At 42.9% G+C, this 23,478-nt stretch overlaps 1 protein-coding gene across 1 annotated transcript in view; it reads left to right on the top strand.

The window, feature by feature from the left end:
- The window catches only part of LOC126163202 (dynein axonemal heavy chain 3), a 1,221,238-nt gene that overhangs the window by 1,016,812 nt on the left and 180,948 nt on the right, over positions 1–23,478 (top strand). Inside the window, exons 55-56 of the mRNA XM_049920156.1 lie at positions 21,955–22,129; positions 22,346–22,549. Coding sequence (XP_049776113.1) covers positions 21,955–22,129; positions 22,346–22,549 — 379 coding nt within the window. The remainder of the gene's footprint in view (positions 1–21,954; positions 22,130–22,345; positions 22,550–23,478) is intronic.

The raw sequence follows: 23,478 nt of genomic DNA, 5'->3' as shown, positions 1-23,478 counted from the left end.
AATGTAGGTAAAGACTGCTACTTACCATAAAGAAGACATGTTAAGTTACAGACAGGCACAATTAAAAGACACTTACATAAAGCTTTTGGCCACAGCCTTAATCGGAAAAAGAGAAAAATTCACTATTCGTACACACAAGCAAGCACACCTCATGCACAAATGACTGCCAACTCTAGCAGTTCAGGCCAGAAGGCAACTCTCACATGGGATGCAAGCAGCAATCTGGAGATGGCAGGAAGGGGAAGGGATGGTAGTGTGTATGTGGGGAGACAGGTGAACACTGTCTGGCAAAGTGTGCAGTAACTAGAATGCCAACAGGCGCAGCATCAGAAGGTTGTGGGGCAGGGAGTTGGAGGAAAACGGAGACAAAAAAGAGAGAAGTGCCGAAAGATGGCTGCATATATTGGCAGAGGGTGGGAGACAAAAATGGGGAGGAGATGATAGGACATATGGCGTGGAAACTGTTGGGTGGAGGGTGTGGGAAGAGTATGCTACCATATGTTCAAGTTGGGGTAATTGCAGGGGCAGAGAATGACTTGTAAGGATAACTCCCATCTGCACAATTCAAAAAAGCAGGTAGTGGAAGGGAGGATCAAGATGGTTCAGATAGTAAAGGAGCCATTAAAAAAAGCATGTTAGTTCAGCTGCATATATGTACAGGGTGTTTCAAAAATGACCGGTATATTTGAAACGGCAATAAAAACTAAACGAGCAGCGATAGAAATACACCGTTTGTTGCAATATGCTTGGGACAACAGTACATTTTCAGGCAGATAAACTTTAGAAATTACAGTACTTACAATTTTCAACAACAGATGGCGCTGCGGTCTGGGAAACTCTGTAGTACGATATTTTCCACATATCCACCATGCGTAGCAATAATATGGCATAGTCTCTGAATGAAATTACCCAAAACCTTTGACAACGTGTCTGGCGGAATGGCTTCTCATGCAGATGAGATGTACTGCTTCAGCTGTTCAATTGTTTCTGGATTCTGGCGGTACACCTGGTCTTTCAAGTGTCCCCACAGAAAGAAGTCACAGGGGTTCATGTCTGGCGAATAGGGAGGCCAATCCACGCCGCCTCCCGAATGTTTCGGATAGCCCAAAGCAATCACACGATCATCGAAATATTCATTCAGGAAATTAAAGACGTCGGCCATGCGATGTGGCCGGGCACCATCTTGCATAAATCACGAGGTGTTCGCAGTGTCATCTAAGGCAGTTTGTACCGCCACAAATTCACGAAGAATGTCCAGATAGCGTGATGCAGTAATCGTTTCGGATCTGAAAAATGGGCCAATGATTCCTTTGGAAGAAATGGCGGCCCAGACCAGTACTTTTTGAGGATGCAGGGATGATGGGACTGCAACATGGGGCTTTTCGGTTCCCCATATGCGCCAGTTCTGTTTATTGACGAAGCCGTCCAGGTAAAAATAAGCTTTGTCAGTAAACCAAATGCTGCCCACATGCATATCGCCGTCATCAATCCTGTGCACTATATCGTTAGCGAATGTCTCTCGTGCAGCAATGGTAGTGGCGCTGAGGGGTTGCCGCGTTTGAATTTTGTATGGATGAAGGTGTAAACTCTGGCGCATGAGACGATACGTGGACATTGGCGTCATTTGGACCACAGGTGCAACACGGCGAACGGAAACCCGAGGCCGCTGTAGGATCACCTGCTGCATTAGCTGCGCGTTGCCCTCTGTGGTTGCCGTACGCGGTCGCCCTACCTTTCCAGCACGTTCATCCGTCACGTTCCCAGTCCGTTGAAATTTTTCAAACAGATCCTTTATTGTATCGCTTTTTGGTCCTTTGGTTACATTAAACCTCCGTTGAAAACTTCGTCTTGTTGCAACAACACTGTGTTCTAGGCGGTGGAATTCCAACACCAGAAAAATCCTCTGTTCTAAGGAATAAACCATGTTGTCTACAGCACACTTGCACGTTGTGAACAGCACATGCTTACAGCAGAAAGACGACGCACAGAATGGCGCACCCACAGACTGCGTTGTCTTCTATATCTTTCACATCACTTGCAGCGCCATCTGTTGTTGAAAATTGTAACTACTGTAATTTCAAAAGTTTGTCCGCCTGAAAATGTACTGTTGTCCCAAGCATATTGCAACAAACGGTGTATTTCTATCGCTGCTCGTTTAGTTTTTATTGCCGTTTCAAATATACCGGTCATTTTTGAAACACCCTGTATGTGTAAAAGAAGCTAACATGCCCATAAAATTTGATAACAACTCAAGATAACTCCAACGGCCGAAAATAAAGGCTGTGCTCATACCAGCCAGGATTATCAACCCTCAAAAAGGGAAATAAGCTCAGGCACTGTGCACCTCCATATGACATCAGTGCAGAGTGGGACAATTGTGTTGAATCATATTATCTTTTTTCATTTTTTTTCTTTTTATACATGTAAACTGAACAGGTTATAAACCCTGTCAAAGATAAGTTAATGAGTTGTTTTGTGCAATGATAATGTTTTGATACATCTGTATGAAATAAAATAAGAAATATGCTCTTCAGTTTATTAATTCCTGTATCTTCACCTGTTTGTTTTGGAAAGTGGTAGGGTATGGACGTATGCTTGGATCCATCATACAAGAACTGTTAAAAATAGTGTATATCAGCCATACATTAGAAGTGTTATAAAAAGTTATTAGGAAGGTAAAATTAATTCCCAAAATTTGGACATCCATCCCTGTCTGTTCATCATTTCACCCATTGCCAAGATCCTGCATAGGGAGATTTGTAGCAGATAAGAGGAATTTGCGCGAACAGTGGAGGAGCGATCCTGCATCGGCATTGTTATAATCCAGACTATGCGCAGTGGAATTAATGTGAAACAGTACGTAATGTAAATTATGAATATTGATCTTGAATGTATTGATATTGAAGGTCTGTTGGTATCGGTATCAGTTAAAGTCACCCAGAATTGTGTACTGATTCATAAACTACCTTCCAATTTCTTCCAACTATTCTTTCCAATAAATTTTTCCAATTATTCAAGTAATTATTAAGCAATTTCCACCACCTGTATCCCTCCCACATATATATGTATATATCTATTTACTGGGCGACGAAGGTAGCACCCCTATGTGGCTAGTTCTTGTGGGTGTGGGAGGATTGCGAGTGTAATGGGAAATGGCACAGAAAATCTGTTTGCAGATGAAGTCTGGGAGATAGTGCCTGCCTTCAAATAAAATAAATGTTGTGTGACTAGGGCCTCCCATTGGGTAAACTGTTCACTGGGGGCAAGTCTTTTGATTTGACACCACTTCAGCGACTTCCGCGTCGATGGGGATGAAATGACAATGATTAGGACAACACAAAACTCATCCCCTGAGCGGAGAAAATCTCCGACCCAGCCAGGAATCGAACCCTGGCCCTTAGGATTGATATTCTGTTGTGCTGACCACTCAGCTACTGGGGACGGACTGCCTGCCTCTGAAGGCCTTTGTGAGACCCACAGTGTAAAGAGCAAGGGTGTTCTTGACACTGCAGACATACCGTCTCCGGGTGGGTTTAATGTGGACAGAGGTACAAATGGAGCTGTGAGAATGGAGGAGGTCAACCTCTAGGTAGGTGGCACACTGGGTTGAGGAGGACTAAGTAAAGTGGATGGGAGAGAAGGTGTTGTGAAGGTTGTGAAGGAATGAAGATAGGGTGTCTTGGTCCTGAGTTCAGATCATGAAGATATCATCCATGAACCTGTAGAAGACAAGGGGTTTAGGACTTTGGGAGGCTAGGAAAGTCTCCTCTAAGATGGCTCATAAACAGGTTCACATAGAAGGGTGCCATGTGTGTGCCCATGGTTGTTTCTGTACCTTCCCTTCAGAGTTGTGGGTTAGGTATAGTTAGTACCATGTATGAGGAATGAGGTAGTGGATATGGAGCGTGAAGAGCATTGGGAAATCTACTGTTCAATAGCAGTAAGTCTGTAGGCATGAGGAATGGTGGTGTATACAGAGGTGGTGTCAACAGTGACGAGTAGGGTTCCAGGAGGTAAAGGGGTAGGATGGTAGAGAGCTGGTGAAGGAAGTAATTGATGTCTTTGATTCAGGATGCTAGATTACAGACAGTTGGTTGGCAGTGGTGGTCAATGAGAGCTGAAATTCTTTCAGCGGGGTCACAGTAATTAGCCACGATGGGATTGTGGGAAACAGGTAGAAGATGGGTGTACGAAGTGTCATAGGGGCGGGGAGGAAAATGGATCCAGGGGAGAGGTTCTGGGAAGAGCTATAGGCTTTAATCAGGGATTGAAGGTTATGTTGAAATTCTGGAATGGGATCACTCTGGCAGAGTTTATAGGTGGAAGAGTCAGATAATTGACAGAAGCATTCTACGAGGTAGTCATTGCAATTCATAACTACAATGGCGGAATTTTTGTGGTGTTCTGAGGAAGCGGCCTGGGAAAGTAATGATGAGGCTAAGTTGGTGGCAAGGAATTCCTGGAAGGTGGCCAGCAGTTGGTGAAGTGACAGGGGGGAGGGGGGGGGGTGGTTGGATGGTTGTTGTATGAACTGAAAGAGATGGTGTTCAGTGTTGGAATTAGGTTGCTTTTGGTAGGATGGATTGGCGACCAAGAAATGTTCCCATTGTGGAGATTGGTGGAAGGAGAGAGTATCCCTGACAAGTCCAGCACAGTTAAATTTGCACTTAGGGCTAAAGGTGAGACCTTTGGATAGGACTGAACCACTTCCTTCACCGAGTCTCCACCAACCCCACCCATTTACCTCCTGGATCCGTACTTGTCACTTTTGAGTCCACCTCCCTATACACTAACATCCCTCATGCCTGTGGTCTTACAGCTATTGAACACTATCTTTCCCAACTTCCTTCAGACTTCAAGTCCACCACTTCATTCCTCATACACCGTACTAACTTTATCCTAACCTACAATTACTTCTCCTTTGAAGGGAAGGTATACAAACAATCTGCAGCATGGCCACGGGCACCAGCATGGCATCGAACCTGTTTATGGGTCATTTATAGGAGACCTTCCAAGCCTCCCAGAATGCCATACCCCTTGTCTGGTTCAGATTCATTGATGATATCTTCATTATCTGGACTCAAGACCTATTTTCATTCATTTACAACCTCGACACCTTTTCTCTCATCTGCCTCACTTTGCGGTTCTCAACTGAGTGTGACACCTTTCTAGACTTTGACTTTCCCCTCTTTGATGGCTCCATCCACACGTCTGTCCACATTAAATACACTGATCACAAACAGTACCTCCATTTTGACAGCTGTGATTCCTTTCGTACCAAAATATCCCTCATATACAGCTTTGCAACCAGTGGATGTTCTGTGCCCTGCACACTCCGCCAAACAGCGTTTCTCTCTCCCCCCACCCGTGCATCAGTATCCATTCCCCTTACCTGTCCCCCCAGATTGCTGCTTGTGTCCCATGTTATAGTTGCATTCCAGCCCAAGTTGCTGGAGTTGGCGGTCATGTGTTTGTGAGATGTCATCGCTTGTGTGTGTGAATGGTAAGTGTTTCTTTCTTGCCGATGAAGACTGTGGCGGCAAGCTTTTTGTAAGTGTCTTTTAGTTGTGCCTGTCTGCAGCTAAAAGCTTCTTCTTAATGGTTAGTATCATTTATCTTTTCCTACATTATTAAAATTCTAGAATTTTTCTAGGTGTAAATGGTGCACACGGTGGCGGTGGGGTGGGCAGGGTGGGGCGAGAGGTGGGGGATTAGAGATAGCTGATTTCACGCATTTTACATGAAATGTATTCAATTTTTAAAAGTGAATATCTGAAAACTAATGTAAATTTGTCTCAATTATATCCACCCGGCTCCAAATCCTGTGTGCTAATGGTGTCCCCGCAGTGTGCATCAGCACTGTTCATCAAATAATAACTTAAGTAATTAGCACAGTATCATTTGAAGAAAACTATAAAGATGTAACAAATGCTCCTAGGTGAGTACTGAACTGAACATGTATGTACAGCACTATAATGAATACCCTCCAAATTAAAACTAATATATATACCTAAAAACAAAGATGATGTGACTTACCAAATGAAAGTGCTGGCAGGTCGACAGACACACAAACGAACACAAACATACAGGCAAAATTCAAGCTTTCGCAACAAACTGTTGCCTCATCAGGAAAGAGGGAAGGAGAGGGAAAGACGAAAGGATGTAGGTTTTAAGGGAGAGGGTAAGGAGTCATTCCAGTCCCTGGAGCGGAAAGACTTACCTTAGGGGGAAAAAGGGATGGGTATACACTCGCACACACACACATATCCATCCACACATATACAGACACAAGCAGACATATTTAAAGACAAAGAGTTTGGGCAGAGATGTCAGTCGAGGCGGAAGTGCAGAGGCAATGATGTTGTTGAATGACAGGTGAGGTATGAGTGGCGGCAACTTGAAATTAGCGGAGATTGAGGCCTGGTGGATAACGGGAAGAGAGGATATATTGAAGAGCAAGTTCCCATCTCCGGAGTTCGGATAGGTTGGTGTTGGTGGGAAGTATCCAGATAACCCGGACGGTGTAACACTGCGCCAAGATGTGCTGGCCGTGCACCAAGGCATGTTTAGCCACAGGGTGATCCTCATTACCAACAAACACTGTCTGCTTGTGTCCATTCATGCAAATGGACAGTTTGTTGCTGGTCATTCCCACATAGAATGCATCACAGTGTAGGCAGGTCAGTTGGTAGATCACGTGGGTGCTTTCACACGTGGCTCTGCCTTTGATTGTGAACACCTTCCGGGTTACAGGACTGGAGTAGGTGGTGGTGGGAGGGTGCATGGGACAGGTTTTACACCGGGGGCAGTTACAAGGGTAGGAGCCAGAGGGTAGGGAAGGTGGTTTGGGGATTTCATAGGGATGAACTAAGAGGTTACGAAGGCTAGGTGGACGGCGGAAAGACACTCTTGGTGGAGTGGGGAGGATTTCATGAAGGATGGATCTCATTTCAGGGTAGGATTTGAGGAAGTCGGGGGCACTTTTGTGGTTCTTCTGTGGGAGGTTCTGGGTTTGAGAGGATGAGGAAGTGGCTCTGGTTATTTGCTTCTGTACCAGGTCGGGAGGGTAGTTGCGGGATGCGAAAGCTGTTGTCAGGTTGTTGGTGTAATGCTTCAGGGATTCCGGACTGGAGCAGATTCGTTTGCCACGAAGACCTAGGCTGTAGGGAAGGGACCGTTTGATGTGGAATGGGTGGCAGCTGTCGTAATGGACGTACTGTTGCTTGTTGGTGGGTTTGATGTGGACGGACGTGTGAAGCTGGCCATTGGGCAGGTGAAGGTCAACATCAAGGAAAGTGGCATGGGATTTGGAGTAGGACCAGGTGAATCTGATGGAACCAAAGGAGTTGAGGTTGGAGAGGAAATTCTGGAGTTCTTCTTCACTGTGAGTCCAGATCATGAAGATGTCATCAATAAATCTGTACCAAACTTTGGGTTGACAGGCCTGGGTAACCAAGAAGGCTTCCTCTAAGCGACCCATGAATAGCTTGGCGTACGAAGGGGCCATCCTGGTACCCATGGCTGTTCCCTTTAATTGTTGGTATGTCTGGTCTTCAAAAGTGAAGAAGTTGTGGGTCAGGATGAAGCTGGCTAAGGTAATGAGGAAAGAGGTTTTAGGTAGGGTGGCAGGTGATTGGCATGAAAGGAAGTGCTACATCGCAGCGAGGCCCTGGACGTGCGGGATATTTGTGTATAAGGAAGTGGCATCAATGATTACAAGGATGGTTTCTGCGGGTAACGGATTGGGTAGGGCTTCCAGGCGCTTGAGAAAGTGGTTGGTGTCTTTGATGAAGGATGGGAGACTGCATGTAATGGGTTGAAGATGTTGATCTACGTAGGCAGGGATACGTTCTGTGGGGGCTTGGTAACCAGCTACAATGGGGCGGCCGGGATGATTGGGTTTGTGAATTTTAGGATGAAGGTAGAAGGTAGGGGTGCGGGGTGTCGGTATATGTGTGTGTGTGCGAGTGTGTACCCGTCCTTTTTCCCCCCTAAGGTAAGTCTTTCCGCTCCCGGGACTGGAATGACTCCTTACCCTCTCCCTTAAAACCCACATCCTTTCGTCTTTCCCTCTCCTTCCCTCTTTCCTGATGAGGCAACAGTTTGTTGCGAAAGCTTGAATTTTGTGTGTATGTTTGTGTTCGTTTGTGTGTCTGTCGACCTGCCAGCACTTTCATTTGGTAAGTCACATCATCTTTGTTTTTAGATGTATTTTTTCTTCGTTGAATGTTTCCTTCTATTATAACCATATCATTAATTTGAACCCAACAATTACGTTTGTTATTGTCGCCTTTGCATTTCGAAATCTTTCCTGTCGTCTTATTTCTCTTTTTTCTCTTTATTTTCTCTTTCTGTTTTTACCAGTAGTTTCACTTTGTATTCACCTTCCCCTTTTACCGTAATCTACTATACAATTTTATCCCGCCATATATATGCTCAACAATACGTAACCCACTTCCCAACCATAACCAAAAGATTTTATTTTCCGCTTTCAACACTACCGCTGCTATAAAATCCACCGTTTCTAGTTCAATAACAGCTGCTTTCACGTATTTAACAACCATTTCGGCTAGTTCTAATAACTTTAACTTTATTTCCACTTCCGTTTTTCGCACATCACCGATCATTTTAGCCGCTCCCCACAGGTTTTAACGTCATTTTTTCTACAATTGTTAGCCCCATTTTCGTAATCTTTCACCACAACACCACTCCTTTAATACGTTTTTTCGAAATTTTCTCGAAATTTTCCCGAATTTCTCCGTCCTTTAACGTGATTTAGCGGCAACACAACCACCTAACCTTTTTGCACATCGCTGTCTACCAACTCAAGTTCAATACAAGATCAACTTAACCAACACTTTTTCGCCTTTTTTCATACCAGATCTCCAATTGGGATATGTGTGTGTGTGTGTGCGAGTGTGTACCCGTCCTTTTTTCCCCCTAAGGTAAGTCTTTCCGTTCCCGGGACTGGAATGACTCCTTACCCTCTCCCTTAAAACCCACATCCTTTCGTCTTTCCCTCTCCTTCACTCTTTCCTGATGAGGCAACAGTTTGTTGCGAAAGCTTGAATTTTGTGTGTATGTTTGTGTTCGTTTGTGTGTCTGTCGACCTGCCAGCACTTTCATTTGGTAAGTCACATCATCTTTGTTTTTGCGTATGGATGGATATGTGTGTGTGTGCGAGTGTATACCCGTCCTTTTTTTTCCCCCTAAGGTAAGTCTTTCCGCTCCCGGGACTGGAATGACTCCTTACCCTCTCCCTTAAAACCCACATCCTTTCGTCTTTCCCTCTCCTTCCCTCTTTCCTGATGAGGCAACAGTTTGTTGCGAAAGCTTGAATTTTGTGTGTATGTTTGTGTTCGTTTGTGTGTCTGTCGACCTGCCAGCACTTTCATTTGGTAAGTCACATCATCCTTGTTTGTAGGTATATTTTTCCTTCGTGGAATGTTTCCTTCATTATATATATAATAGAGGGAAACATTCCACGTGGGAAAAATATATTTAAAAAGAAAGATGATGAGACTTACCAAACAAAAGCGCTGGCAGGTCAATAGACACACAAACAAACACAAACATACACACAAAATTCTAGCTTTCGCAACCAACGGTTGCCTCGTCAGGAAAGAGGGAAGGAGAAGGAAAGACAAAAGGAAATGGGTTTTAAGGGAGAGGGTAAGGAGTCATTCCAATCCCGGGAGCGGAAAGACTTACCTTAGGGGGAAAAAAGGACAGGTATACACTTGCACACACACACATATCCATCCACACATACACAGACACAAGCAGACATTTGTAAAGGCAAAGAGTTTGGGCAGAGATGTCAGTCGGGACGGAAATACAGAGGCAAAGATGATGTTGAAAGACAGGTGAGATATGAGCGGCGGCAGATTGAAATTAGAAATTAGCGGAGATTGAGGCCTGGCGGATAGCGAGAAGAGAGGATATGCTGAAGGGCAAGTTCCTATCGCCAAGATGTGCTGGTCGTGCACCAAGGCATGTTTAGCCACAGGGTGATCCTCATTACCAACAAACACTGTCTGCCTGTGTCCATTCATGCGAATGGACAGTTTGTTGCTGGTCATTCCCACATAGAACGCTACACAGTGTAGGCAGGTCAGTTGGTAAATCACGTGGGTGCTTTCACACGTGGCTCTGTCTTTGATCGTGTACACCTTCCGGGTTACAGGACTGGAATAGGTGGTGGTGGGAGGGTGCAAGGGACAGGTTTTACACCGGGGGCGGTTACAGGGGTAGGAGCCAGAGGGTAGGGAAGGTGGTTTGGGGATTTCATAGGGATGAACTAAGAGGTTACGAAGGTTAGGTGGACGGCGGAAAGACACTCTTGGTGGAGTGGGGAGGATTTCATGAAGGATGGATCTCATTTCAGGGCAGGATTTGAGGAAGTCGTATCCCTGCTGGAGAGCCACATTCAGAATCTGATCCAGTCCCGGAAAGTATCCTGTCACAAGTGGGGCACTTTTGGGGTTCTTCTGTGGAAGGTTCCGGGTTTGAGGAGATGAGGAAGTGGCTCTGGTTATTTGCTTCTGTACCAGGTCGGGAGGGTAGTTACGGGATGCAAAAGCTGTTTACAAGTTGTTGGTGTAATGGTTCAAGGATTCCGGACTGGAGCAGATTCGTTTGCCACGAAGACCTAGGCTGTAGGGAAGGGACCGTTTGATGTGGAATGGGTGGCAGCTGTCATAATGGAGGTACTGTTGCTTGTTGGTGGGTTTGATGTGGACGGACGTGTGAAGCTGGCCATTGGACAGGTGGAGGTCAACGTCAAGGAAAGTGGCATGGGATTTAGAGTAGGACCAGGTGAATCTGATGGAACCAAAGGAGTTGAGGTTGGAGAGGAAATTCTGGAGTTCTTCTTCACTGTGAGTCCAGATCATGAAAATGTCATCAATAAATCTGTACCAAACTTTGGGTTGGCAGGCCTGGGTAACCAAGAAGGCTTCAATTCAGTAGTTAATCTCTCCTCCAAACCTCTCTCCCAATCAGAAACCTCTGTCCTATCCAAAGGCCTCACCTTCAGCCCCACTCCCAGATTTAACCAAACAGCCCTTGTTAAAGATTTACTGTCCTACACCCGTACTCTCTGCTGGAAATATCACTTTGCCACGAAGAAAAATGATCCTAATCCTACTCCTAATGATCCAACTCCCCAAGATACTATCCAAATTGAACCCTGTCTGGAACAGTTCCGTCCTCCGTCACAGCGGGACCCACCTCCTCTTCCTCAAAATCACCCTCTCCTAACCTTCCAGGAATTTCTGACTTCCAGCCTTGCCTCTCAATCCTTCTTAAAAAAACCTTAATCCTACTCCCAACATCACCACTGCTGAAGCCCAGGCTATCCGTGATCTGAAGGCTGACCAATCCATCGTCATTCTTCCGGCGGACAAGGGTTCCACGACTGTGGTACTTGATCGTCGGGAGTATGTGGCTGAGGGACTGCGTCAGCTTTCAGACAACACTACTTACAAAGTTTGCCATGGTAATCCCATTCCTGATGTCCAGGCGGAGCTTCAAGGAATCCTCAGAACCTTAGGCCCCCTACAAAACCTTTCACCTGACTCCATCAACCTCCTGACCCCACCAACACCCCGCACCCCTACCTTCTACCTTCTTCCCAAAATTCACAAACCCAATCATCCCAGCCGTCCCATTGTAGCTGGTTACCAAGCCCCCACAGAGCGCATCTCTGCCTACGTAGATCAACACCTTCAACCCATTACATGCAGTCTCCCATCCTTCATCAAAGACACCAACCACTTTCTCGAACGCCTGGAATCCCTACCCAGTCTGTTACCCCCGGAAACCATCCTTGTAACCATTGATGCCACTTCCTTATACACAAATATTCCGCATGTCCAGGGCCTCGCTGCGATGGAGTACTTCCTTTCACGCCGATCACCTGCCGCCCTACCTAAAACCTCTTTCCTCATTACCTTAGCCAGCTTCATCCTGACCCACAACTTCTTCACTTTTGAAGGCCAGACATACCAACAATTAAAGGGAACAGCCATGGGTACCAGGATGGCCCCCTCGTACGCCAACCTATTCATGGGTCGCTTAGAGGAAGCCTTCTTGGTTACCCAGGCCTGCCAACCCAAAGTTTGGTACAGATTTATTGATGACATTTTCATGATCTGGACTCACAGTGAAGAAGAACTCCAGAATTTCCTCTCCAACCTCAACTCCTTTGGTTCCATCAGATTCACCTGGTCCTACTCTAAATCCCATGCCACTTTCCTTGACGTTGACCTCCACCTGTCCAATGGCCAGCTTCACACGTCCGTCCACATCAAACCCACCAACAAGCAACAGTACCTCCATTATGACAGCTGCCACCCATTCCACATCAAACGGTCCCTTCCCTACAGCCTAGGTCTTCGTGGCAAACGAATCTGCTCCAGTCCGGAATCCTTGAACCATTACACCAACAACTTGTAAACAGCTTTTGCATCCCGTAACTACCCTCCCGACCTGGTACAGAAGCAAATAACCAGAGCCACTTCCTCATCTCCTCAAACCCGGAACCTTCCACAGAAGAACCCCAAAAGTGCCCCACTTGTGACAGGATACTTTCCGGGACTGGATCAGATTCTGAATGTGGCTCTCCAGCAGGGATACGACTTCCTCAAATCCTGCCCTGAAATGAGATCCATCCTTCATGAAATCCTCCCCACTCCACCAAGAGTGTCTTTCCGCCGTCCACCTAACCTTCGTAACCTCTTAGTTCATCCCTATGAAATCCCCAAACCACCTTCCCTACCCTCTGGCTCCTACCCCTGTAACCGCCCCCGGTGTAAAACCTGTCCCATGCACCCTCCCACCACCACCTATTCCAGTCCTGTAACCCGGAAGGTGTACACAATCAAAGGCAGAGCCACGTGTGAAAGCACCCACGTGATTTACCAACTGACCTGCCTACACTGTGAAGCATTCTATGTGGGAATGACCAGCAACAAACTGTCCATTCGCATGAATGGACACAGGCAGACAGTGTTTGTTGGTAATGAGGATCACCCTGTGGCTAAACATGCCTTGGTGCACGACCAGCACATCTTGGCACCGTGTTACACCGTCCGGGTTATCTGGATACTTCCCACTAACACCAACCTGTCAGAACTCCGGAGATGGGAACTTGCCCTTCAGCATATCCTCTCTTCTCGCTATCCGCCAGGCCTCAATCTCCGCTAATTTCTAATTTCAATGTGCTGCCGCTCATACCTCACCTGTCTTTCAACATCATCTTTGCCTCTGTACTTCCGTCCCGACCGACATCTCTGCCCAAACTCTTTGCCTTTACAAATGTCTGCTTGTGTCTGTGTATGTGTGGATGGATATGTGTGTGTGTGCAAGTGTATACCTGTCCTTTTTTCCCCCTAAGGTAAGTCTTTCCACTCCCGGGATTGGAATGACTCCTTACCCTCTCCCTTAAAACCCATTTCCTTTTGTCTTTCCTTCTCCTTCCCTCTTTCCTGACGAGGCAACCGTTGGTTGCGAAAGCTAGAATTTTGTGTGTATGTTTGTGTTTGTTTGTGTGTCTATCGACCTGCCAGCGCTTTTGTTTGGTAAGTCTCATCATCTTTCTCTTTAAATATATATATATATATATATATATATATATATGAATATAATAGAGGGAAACATTCCACGTGGGAAAAATATATTTATTAAAATGTCTGCTTGTGTCTGTGTATGTGTGGATGGATATGTGTGTGTGTGCGAGTGTAAACCTGTCCTTTTTTCCCCCTAAGGTAAGTCTTTCCGCTCCCGGGATTGGATGGATATGTGTGTGTGTGTGTGCGAGTGTATACCTGCCCCTTTTTCCCCCTAAGGTAAGTCTTTCCACTCCCTGGACTGGAATGACTCCTTCCCTCTCCCTTAAAACCCACATCCTTTCGTCTTTCCCTCTCCTTCCCTCTTTCCTGATGAGGCAACAGTTTGTTGCGAAAGCTTGAATTTTGTGTGTATGTTTGTGTTCGTTTGTCTGTCTGTCGACCTGCCAGCACTTTCATTTGGTAAGTCACATCATCTTTGTTTTTAGGTATATTTTTCCTTCGTGGAATGTTTCCTTCTATTATAACCATAGATATATATATATATATATATATGAATGAAAGTGCTGGCAGGTCGACAGACACACAAACGAACACAAACATACACACAAAATTCAAGCTTTCGCAACAAACTGTTGCCTCATCAGGAAAGAGGGAAGGAGAGGGAAAGACAAAAGGATTTGGGTTTTAAGGGAGAGGGTAAGGAGTCATTCCAATCCCGGGAGCGGAAAGACTTACCTTAGGGGGATAAAAGGACAGGTATACACTCGCGCACACACACACACATATCCATCCGCATATACACAGACACAAGCAGACATTTGTGAAGGCCACGTGGAATGTTTCCCTCTATATATATAAATCTCTGGTGGAGATGAAAGCTTGAATTTAATCAGAGAATTATTTCACCTTTGTAAAGGCTAATTTTTATTTTATTTCAGATGACTCTATTTATCAGACATGTTTAGAAAGTGTTGAATGTTTTACAGAATTTCAAACACTTTCTGGAAGCAGAAGTTTGCATGAGATTGAGCCATTAGATTGATAAGCAAAATTGTAAGAATGTGGGATCAGTAATTATATGGAATTCAGCTGAAAATGCAATTTAAGGAATAAATAGAAATAGCTTGTGAGATAAGAACATCTGACGCCATTGAGATATTTAGCTTGTAAATGCTAAAATTTCTGGTGCTTTGGTATCATTGTGGAAGAAAATATGTGAGAAAATGATGTTACTGTTCCGTTGTCACAATGGCTGAAATGAGAGGATTGTGGTATAATTATTATTTCTAATGTGGTATTATGTTCTTTACTACTGTGTGACCATTGTTCTCTCTGATCTCTTCTCCAAATATTTCATAATTACTTTAAAATTGAGGACAGATACCTCTTTACATACCATTTATGTAGATAACTTTCCACATTAATTTTGAGTTAAACAAATACTCTAGTCTCTTCATTGCTTTATAGATAAACCACATTAAACGGCCATGTTCATCCTTTCCAGTAAACAAGACAGAGAAGGTAATCTTTTCAAAGTTCATTTCCTGTATCTTATAACAAGTGTGTATCATTAATATGAGGGCGGTTCAGAAAGTAACCTCCGATCGGTCACAGTGCGGGTTGTGGGGGGAGTAGCGACGCCATCTGTGCGTTCACGCACTCAACAGGTCAGTCGGCATCAAGCCGTGGTCGAGTGAACGTCGTACCTGCGCTAGTTTAGTTTTTGTGGCAGTTTGAAATGTGTGCTGCAATAGAAAACCCCGCCAAATGTGAAGTGCGTGCTGTCATAAGGTTTTTTACAGCCAAAGGATATTTTGCAGCAGCTATTCATCGTGAGCTTTTTGCCGTGTACGGACCGAGAGTTATGAGTGAAGGAGTTGTCCGTAAATGGGTACGTTTATTTAAAAGTGGACGAGAAAACGTTCATGATGAAGAGAGGAATGGTAGACCATCATCGGTGACGGACGAACTCGTTCAGACAGTTGATGCAAAAGTTCGTGAAAATCGACGTTTCTCAATGTCGGAGTTGTCTACTGGTTTTCCACAGATTTCTAAGACTCTCTTGTACGAGATAGTGACAGCAAGATTGGGTTACCGTAAGTTCTGTGCACGATGGGTGCCCAAAATTCTTACCGACCACCACAAAACTCAAAGAATGGCCTCTGCATTAGACTTTCTGTCACGTTATGAGGACGAAGGAGAACCATTGTTAAACAGAATCGTGACCGGTGACGAAACCTGGATTAAGTACGTGAACCCTGAGACAAAAGAACAATCAAAGATGTGGGCACATTCAAATTCGCCTACCAAACCAAGAAAAGCCTCGCAAGATTTTTCTGCCAGAAAACTGATGGCAACGGTGTTTTGGGATGCCAAAGGGGTGTTGTTGGTTGAATTCATGGAACGTGGTACGACCATTAATCAAGACGTGTACTGTGAAACAATAAAAAAGTTACGACGGGCTATACAGAACAAACGCCGTGGTATGCTGACTCCCGGTATCGTTTTTTTGCACGATAACGCCCGTCCTCACTCTGCTCGCAGAACAACGGCCCTTCTTGAGTCCTTCAAGTGGGACGTTATCAACCATCCACCTTACAGCCCAGACCTGGCGCCAAGTGATTATCACCTCTTCATGCATTTGAAGAAATGGCTCGGGTCACAGCGGTTTGATGACGACGAAGAGCTCAAAGATGTGGTCACAGGCTGGCTCCAGGCACAAGCGGGTGATTTTTATGCAGAAGGAATTTCAAAGCTTGTGAAGAGATACGATAAGTGCCTCAATCGCTATGGAGACTATGTAGAAAAATAGTGCAAAGATGTAGTTGTAAGATGTATATATTAAAATATTTTTATTGAACTTGGTGTATTTTTTTTAAATCAACCGGAGGTTACTTTCTGAACGGCCCTCGTATAACCACTCTTTGGAAGTCTGCAATTCTCCAGGACAAGATACAAGGAAGTTGGATCACTTGTCTTTCATTATAGCATACCATGTGCAAAACAAAAATAAAACCAGTGGAAAATATCAGAACATTTACATTCAACATGTTATTTTATGTTGTTGTTCTCTTATTGTTTAAATAACTTTTTTTATGAGTTTCATTCGTCAACAAGAAGATGTAGGAATGTACATCACTCCTCTGTTGCGATATGTAACAATGCAAGTTAGTATCCCAATGTAAATTCTTCATGTGCTTGCTATTGCTTAACCTCGTGAAACATCAAGTATAGAAAAAAGTTACTATTTTAAAGCACTTTAATTTTATATAGTGTGGTTAAAAAGGAGAAGATCAGTTGTTGTTTAAATTTTATTTTGTAAAAAACCGTTTGTTTCCTAAGTTTAATTGCTTAAAAATTTAGTTTTATGATAAGCATACAGCCCAAGACCCATCACATTGCTTGTTCCCACTCTATCAGTGATTAATCATGTTCATCCCATTTGATCAATGGTTTTTAAACAAAGTATTATTTATTAATAAAGATAATATCACTGACAACATAAAAAAATTAAAAGAAATTTTACAAATGTTTGAACAATAACTGATTTTGTAAGGCAACCAAATGGAAACTCACCTTAACTTCCCAATATGGCAGGAAAAATACCATAAAGAAACAGAAACCCAACTAATTTTATTCTTCCATGTGATAGCCCCTGCTTTGAGAAATATTTTGGGATAAAGATTCTTGGGCTATCCCTTCCCCCCTATATATGATATTGAATGTACCAATGAACCTTATGGTTTTTTCACAAAATTAAACATAATAATCTAATTGTATAAATGTCTGGTGTCAGTTCTTTTGGATACATCCAGAAGAACAGACACCACACAGAATCTACAGCTGTTATACATGAATGTAAATTGATGGTGGAGAGGGGAAGAAAGAAAAGGAAAGGGGAGGGATCACTGCTGTCAGCTGCACTGCAACATTACACAGAATCGGCAGCAACGAGTGAAAATGTATAAGGGGCCAGGATTCGAACCCGGGATTTCCTGCTTACTAGGCAGGTGCAGTAAGCCCCGTGCCACGACACAGTGTTATCGCAACTGCACGGGCTCTCTCAACTCGCCTCACAGCCGATCCACTCTCCCAGTGAGCGTCACCTATTTGCAGCCCATGTACATTTCCTCTATATTTGCTCTTTTGAGATTCCTACAGGAGGTCAAATGTATTTGCACATCTGCACTAAAGAAGGTGGATTGACTGCCCAGATAGGCAGTGGGTACTGCACCTGCCTAGTAAGCAGGAGATCCCGGGTTCGAATCCTGGTCTGGTACACATTTTCACTCATTGCCACCGATTCCGCGTAATGTCGCTATGCAGCTGACAGCGGGGTTTAAGTACAGTAATCTAAATACATTTTTTTTTTACTACCTCAGTATGTTCACTTGGAGGTATTACATAATTTTGTTTACAATCATTATACTTTATCACTTTGGGTCCTGAGCCATTGTGCGCGGGTGTCTACCATAAAGACTGGCTGATTTTAACGAATTTTTAACTACTACAACACATGAAAGGTTTCAGTTATAGCAATAAAATTACTCTTATTGAAAAACCTAGACTTTCTTGTTTAAAACCATATATAATACCTTTCTCTTGAATTAATACATACTTTTGACAAGCGTTATTATTATAACATTGTTTTTGAAAAAAGGAAAAATTGGTCAAAGGTATATTCCTGTATTTTCTAGAAGGATTTTTTTTTTATTTTACACAGAAATTGTAATTATGATGGATACAGTATGTCTTATCTACAGTAACCTCCTGTAACTATTTTAGGATGGTAACTATTTTAGGATGGTAAATTTTGAAGTGCAGCATTTTGCACAATGCTACTTTACATTCACTACACTGGTAGCTTGTGTCTTTTCGCCACACTTTGCCAGAAACTTCCTTATTTCCATAAATGTAACTCCTTTCCTCTTTGATAATCAGCAGGTGGGTGAAAGGGTGTGGTGTGCGTACTGTAAGACCTTCGGTACACACACCATCAGATTATTTGACTTGTCGCTCCCGCGAAGTAGGCGAGTGTCAGCAATATGTCTCGTGGTCTTATCGTGGCGTGTTTATCTTCTGCCGTTAGGTCAGACGATAGAAATGCCACTTGCACGCTTAGAGTAGCAGATTGACGGTGAGCAACTTTAAACAGAACTTGATTAATTTTCACACACATTTATTAAAATAATAAAAAGCATAGATCTTACATAACTTGATTCTGGATACTGTTTACAATTAACATTCTGAAGTTCCTTTGGTCTTGGTACGTTAATCTTATTCTCACATATCTCTGATACTTGACAAAGTGTCTATATATTTCTCTTCATGGCTATGTACAGGAATATGATAATCTTATTAGGCGCAGACTGAAACTTGACTATAGACTGGTACAGACAAATGTAGACTGGTACAGACTAATGCAGACCGACTAATCGGAGGTCTGTACACTCGTTATAATACCTCGAGCGTTCAGGTATCACTGCGCAAATGTGATCCATGAGGAGAAAAGGTTCTACATTAGCAGCAATCTCATTGGCTATGTTACATATTAATACGCGGATCGGCGGAAGCAGAATTTGGTCCGTCTCTAAGGCAGCGCCATCTCGTAGTGTGGAGATGGATGAGCGCTGCGCCTGCGCTGTTGTGCTTAGCGGGGCACGCTCTATTGGGAAAGTTGTGTACATGCTGACTAAGCGGAACTATGTACACAACAAAGGGAATTTGTGCTTCATAATTTGCTGATGCATTGTTGAGCATACAGGTTAGTTTGTTCCTTTATATGTTTCATCATACTGTCTGTCAGGAAATATGAAAAAAATTCTAGAGGTGCACTGTTCTGGTCTAAACTGACAACACTGCATATTCCGGATTGTCCTGAGAATAGATCGATATCTGGTGCACGATCAGTAGTCGTCCAACCTTCCTCAGAATCAGTGCGGCATGCAGGTCTCGGCTTCCCCCTCGCCGTCAGCCTCGCTCGTTCTTCAGGTACAATGTGGACAGGATTACTTGCTGCTGAAGTGCTTGGACACCTGCTCTCCTCTTCTGAATCTATCAGAAGAGTAGTATTTGCAAATAAAATCATAATTACGTACTGAGAGTTTTTTCAGTGAAAATCTGAACAAAAATTATAGCTGTTTTGTTGTCAGAATTCTTTACCTTAACTGCCAGAAACTTCTTCTTGAACATAGTCCACATCATCATCAGAGTCATCTACACTATCTTCCTCTGACAAATCAATGTCACTTTCTTCTAAATCACAATATAACTCGCGAGCAATTTCTTCATCCATCAAGCCACGCTTCGCCATGCCATCGCTACTGACACTGCGCGGGAAAAAATCACTGCTCACAAAACCCGACAAATAAAAATGGAAGCACACCCTTCCACAGCATGCCCACACTATCTAGTGACCAATACTTAAACTACAGTCCATGCAGCACCTCCCAGACAAGCGGGAGCGGTAAGAACACACAAAGCAAAGAAGGGGAAGAACGAGTACATGCGCCTGTAAAATTACGGGCGCTGGACTTTCGGGCAGGTCGCGCATGCCCGTATTTTTACGGGCGTCGGTGCCTAAGTGTTAAAGTGCATAACTACCAGATGCCAAAAAGATTGGATGTTAGATGAAAAAATAATAATTTATTTTCAAAATGTTAGCAAGTGTCATTTTGCACCACTGTAGTGTTAAAAATGGAAAGCTTCTAAACTTTGAAACACTATAATATGAAAATAGAGAGGGATAAAAAGCTAAAATTTTGTATGGTTAGTTATCTCTGTATGGAGGACAAATAATTCACTAATGTTGTGTGTCAGAGACGTCGAGCATGAACAGAGTGAGAACCTGAACATCATATGAAAATATGGCAGAAAAGATAGGGAGTGAACATTTAATTAACTCATTAGGTCATAGTTAAACTATGTAAAGAAATACTTTAAATATCTGTCGCTCAGCAGCTTGGATAAGTTTGCAAAACACCATCTTGCTTCCTAGGAAATATTTAAGTAGTACTTCTCTGTGAATAAGTTCCCTGTGAATTATATCGTACTGAAATATAAATGAAAACAATCTATCTTTGAAAATATAATGTAATTTAATAGATACAAAAATCTATTCACCAAGTGGTGGCAGGAGAACACACATATAAAAAAAGGTACTACTTATACAAGCTTTCAGAGCCAGTTTCTCTTTCTTCTGGCACAAGGGTTGAGATGGAAAGGAAAAGGAAAGGAAGGCATGAAAAGGACTGGAGAGGCTTGGGTAAATGCTCAAAATTCAAAGAAAGCACCCATAACGCCAAGTTAGGTGAGACTTACCCATCCAGTAATTCTCCACTGACCTGGTGTTTTAAGTGATTTTTGTGAAGTGTGAGCCCTTTCCTAAACCTCTTTTCTCCTTTTCCTTCCCCCTTCTTTCTTCCCTGTCAGTCTTTCTGCCAGAAGGAGCTACTGGCTCGAAAATCTTGCATATATGATACCTTTTATGTGTGTTCTCCTGCTGTTGCTTGGTGAGTAGATTTTTATCTAGCCAATTACAACGTATCTGACCAAAAGTCATGCATAGTAAAAAGTAACAAAAGGCACCCAAAACACAAAAGTTTTATTTTGTCGTAACATACCAGTATTTGCATGTGAAACCGGCACAGATCCCGTAATCAAAATTCAATCAAATTGCATAACATCCTTTGCACCTACAAAATCTAATGCTTCTTATAAATTTTAAAAATATTGGTTGATTGATGATTGATAATATTTGTGACACCAGTGGAACAGTATACAATGTTGTTAGTAAGTAGATCTGTGAATTATACTAGAACATTACAGGATTATTGTAGAATGGAAAAAAGCAGAACCTATGTAAACTTCGCTAATTCTTGTTCATATTTTGAAAACCAATTGTTCTGAGACTGTGACAGTATTTACTTGTCAAGATCATTATGTAGTGACAAATACCTTGACTTGTATGTGAAATCAGATTTTACAGAAGTTTGTTACCAGATATACTTGAAGCTTCAATACTGTTAATGAAAAAATAATAATCTGGTTCATGTATACTGTAGAAGAGTGTTAGTTTCAAAAACAAATCTCAACTGTTTGCTGATAGTTAATATTCTCCTTATAGGCAACTTGTAATAGCTGCCATAATATGCTAAAATGTTTCTTGTCTCCAGCCATGTTCCTGAAGTTGTTTTTGCTGTTTTCGCATATTCCAATCTTTAATGTTTCAGTATTAACATTTCCAGGAAATTGAGTGAAATTTAGAAATAACACAATGTCATGCCATTTCCCACCGCATTTCCTCCTGGTACCAAATGAAAATATGATTTCTGCTAGATAATTTTATATACTGTTAAATTAAGTTGTCTTTCTTTTACAGGCTTGAAAATTTCAGGAGATCTGTTGAGAGACACAAAGAACAGTGGAAGGAAATATATGATGCCGTTAATCCACAAGAGTTGGAGCTCCCAGAACCATTTGCAAACATAAGTGGTCTGTATCGGCTGGTGATTATTCGGTGTCTAAGGCCTGACAAAATAGTGCCAGCTGTTCAGGTAGGTTTAACTGATTTAAAGGAACTTGACCAGATTGTGCTGAAAACACAACTTTCATTTTAAATTTAAACATTGTTGAATAGAAAATTAATTAATGCATTGACATTTAGCTGTAGAAGATCCTTACAAATTTATCACTTAAGGTCTTAATTAATCGATATAAATTAATATTTAATTGCAATAAAATGTGATCTGGCAAACAATTATTTATTTTAGGCCTATATTGTGTCAGAAATGGGGCAGTCATATATTGAACCACCAACATTTGACCTGCAAGGGTCATACTATGACTCTAACTGCTGTTCACCACTGATATTTATTTTATCACCAGGCTCAGATCCAATGGCTGGATTAATAAAGTTTGCTGATGACAGAGGTTATCTCAAAAATATGCAGTCTATTTCTCTTGGTCAAGGGCAGGTAAGTTATGCATGCACTGATACTGTATTAATTTTTGCTTTGTATCATCAATTTGTTGGGCATTGGGAAACCTCATTAATTCATATTAATTTATCAAAATTTCAATATTCTAATACATCTGTTTCTCTTACTATACTGTTCTGAACATTTTATTTCATTCAGTTGATTTATGTATATGGGTTAAGTATAAAAATGAAATCTTTGAGTTTCATACTCATGATTGAACTTTCTTCCTGAATGTAAATGATTCATTGTGTTTCTTATGACAAATAGAATGAAATCTTCACTAGCCAGCTACAAAAGTTGCCTGCTGAGAACTGTAGGGACTACCCATAATTACATATTATGGAGAATTAAGGGAACCAATAGGAGTAGACCCATTGTTCAGTCCAGAATGCATTTTGGACAATTGTTGGTACCAATAAGGTAACTGGCTTGATAGGTCACTCTGTAGAGTACAAATACACTCCTGGAAATTGAAATAAGAACACCGTGAATTCATTGTCCCAGGAAGGGGATACTTGATTGACACATTCCTGGGGTCAGATACATCACATGATCACACTGACAGAACCACAGGCACATAGACACAGGCAACAGAGCATGCACAATGTCGGCACTAGTAAAGTGTATATCCACCTTTCGCAGCAATGCAGGCTGCTATTCTCCCATGGAGACGATCGTAGAGATGCTGGATGTAATCCTGTGGAACGGCTTGCCATGCCATTTCCACCTGGCGCCTCAGTTGGACCAGCGTTCGTGCTGGACGTGCAGACCACGTGAGACGACGCTTCATCCAGTCTCAAACATGCTCAATGGGGGACAGATCCGGATATCTTGCTGGCCAGGGTAGTTGACTTACACCTTCTAGAGCATGTTGGGTGGCACGGGATACATGCGGACGTGCATTGTCCTGTTGGAACAGCAAG

The sequence above is a fragment of the Schistocerca cancellata genome, chromosome 2 (genome assembly GCF_023864275.1).
Source record: "Schistocerca cancellata isolate TAMUIC-IGC-003103 chromosome 2, iqSchCanc2.1, whole genome shotgun sequence".
Lineage (NCBI taxonomy): Eukaryota > Metazoa > Arthropoda > Insecta > Orthoptera > Acrididae > Schistocerca > Schistocerca cancellata.
Note: the sequence above shows the minus strand (reverse complement) of the source record. Positions and strands in the feature narration are given on the sequence as shown.